The following is a 1,752-nucleotide window of genomic DNA, read 5'->3' as shown; positions in this document are numbered from 1 at the left end:
TTGGGAAAAGAAAAAAGTCACTGGGGGCCAAATCCGGTGAATATGGAGGCTGAGGCATGACTGTGGTGCTGTTTTTGGTCAGAAAATCTTTCACAAGCAGCGGTGAATGAGCAGGTGCATAACTTGAAGGTAATACTCCTTATTGACCGTACGACCTTGTGGTAAGAATACCTGATGCACTACGCCACGGTAATCAAAGAAGACAGTGAGCAAAACCTTCACATTTTACCGAACTTGACGTGCTTTTTTCGGTCTTGGAGATTCAGAATGCTTCCACTGAGACGATTGCGCTTTAGTTTCGACGTCATAACCATATACCCACGATTCATCCCCAGTTATAACCCTTTTGAGAAAATCAGGATCATTATTGACTTCATTCAACATCTCCTGAGCGATGGTCATGCGATTGATCTTTTGATCAAAATTAAGCAGTTTTGGAACAAATTTCGCTGACACACCTGACATCCTCTCGGCCTTCTTGGAACAGCTTGTACCACTTATACACATTTTTCTTACTCAGAGTAGACTCACCGTATGCAACTGTCAGCATTTCAACAGTTTTAGAGCACTGGATTCCATTTTTCACACAAAATTTAATGCAATATAGTCAAAACTGTGAACATATGATCGTGACGAGTGTACCAACACAACAAAACAAAAAATTCAAAACTTGAATGTACGTGGCCCGCGAAAATTGAAAAGTCACCTTACTTATTGAACACACCTCGTGTGTGTGTGTATCTTGAATAAATTATGATAATACATAGAATGTCAAATAAATCTAAAAATAATGCACAGGGTTTCAACTAAATACGGATGTACTGTCGATTCTCATCCTCCGATATATGAGGAAGGACGGAACTTTGAGATTTGGCGACTTTGTTTCAGCAATTTTACATTTAAGCGATGCTTTTGGTAACTAGATTTCATATATATTTTAAAAATGTTAAAATACTTTAAATTAAAATAAATTACCCGTGCGAATTATGGAAAATTTAATTTGAAAATATACTTCAATTTTACACATTTTTGTTTAGGGATATTTGAAAGCAAAGATCCGTTACAAAATGGAACTATCAAACTAAGTTTAGCAGAGGTAAGAAACTGAGAAAATTATCAACTTTCAATTTTCAATAAAAATTCTGATGCAATTCTTAAAAGATCTTTGCTTCAAATTTTGAAACGTTTTTTATTTTTATTTAAATTATTTCTTTCTGTTTCAGTGGCTACGATCGTCTCTAATGTGCTGAGATAAGTTCCGTGATTTTTGTACTTTAAATTGTTTGTAAATATTGATTCGTTGTATCATTTTTTACATTTAAGATATAGCCATATTAACGATAATACGCATTTACCTTTTCCACTGTAAAATAATTCCATCGCGTTCGAAGTCGTATAATTTTCATAAAAAATCAAGTATGTATAAAATGTTGTGTGTATAAAAAAATCATGCTAGATAATAAAATTAAGTATATATTTTGTATATCCTGTTTCTTTTCATTATGAGCCTATGTATCTTTATTTCTTATGCATGTATTTATTATGAACCAAAATATTGAATAAAAAATTATTTATTTAAGTTTCTAAATATCCCAAAGATAGCAGTAAATAGAGTAACTTGTATTGTTAGTTCTTATAGAGTTTTCGTCATTTTAACATTGGAAAATATATATTATTTTGCAACATTAAATTGAAACAACTTCATGTTTTCCGATTTTACTTCTATTAGAGAAATCGTTTCATCATAGACTG

General features: G+C 32.2%; 1 protein-coding gene across 1 annotated transcript in view; it reads left to right on the top strand.

Annotated features, from left to right (window-relative positions):
- LOC117176927 (calpain-C) overlaps positions 1 to 1,456 on the top strand; it is a 246,160-nt gene extending 244,704 nt beyond the window's left edge. The window contains exons 14-16 of the mRNA XM_033367325.1: positions 799 to 915; positions 1,038 to 1,096; positions 1,224 to 1,456. Of these exons, the coding sequence (XP_033223216.1) occupies positions 799 to 915; positions 1,038 to 1,096; positions 1,224 to 1,250 (203 nt within the window). The 3' untranslated portion in view covers positions 1,251 to 1,456. The remainder of the gene's footprint in view (positions 1 to 798; positions 916 to 1,037; positions 1,097 to 1,223) is intronic.
- The last annotated feature ends 296 nt before the right edge of the window (positions 1,457 to 1,752 follow it).

This window comes from Belonocnema kinseyi, chromosome 7 (assembly GCF_010883055.1).
Source record: "Belonocnema kinseyi isolate 2016_QV_RU_SX_M_011 chromosome 7, B_treatae_v1, whole genome shotgun sequence".
NCBI lineage: Eukaryota > Metazoa > Arthropoda > Insecta > Hymenoptera > Cynipidae > Belonocnema > Belonocnema kinseyi.
Note: the sequence above shows the minus strand (reverse complement) of the source record. Positions and strands in the feature narration are given on the sequence as shown.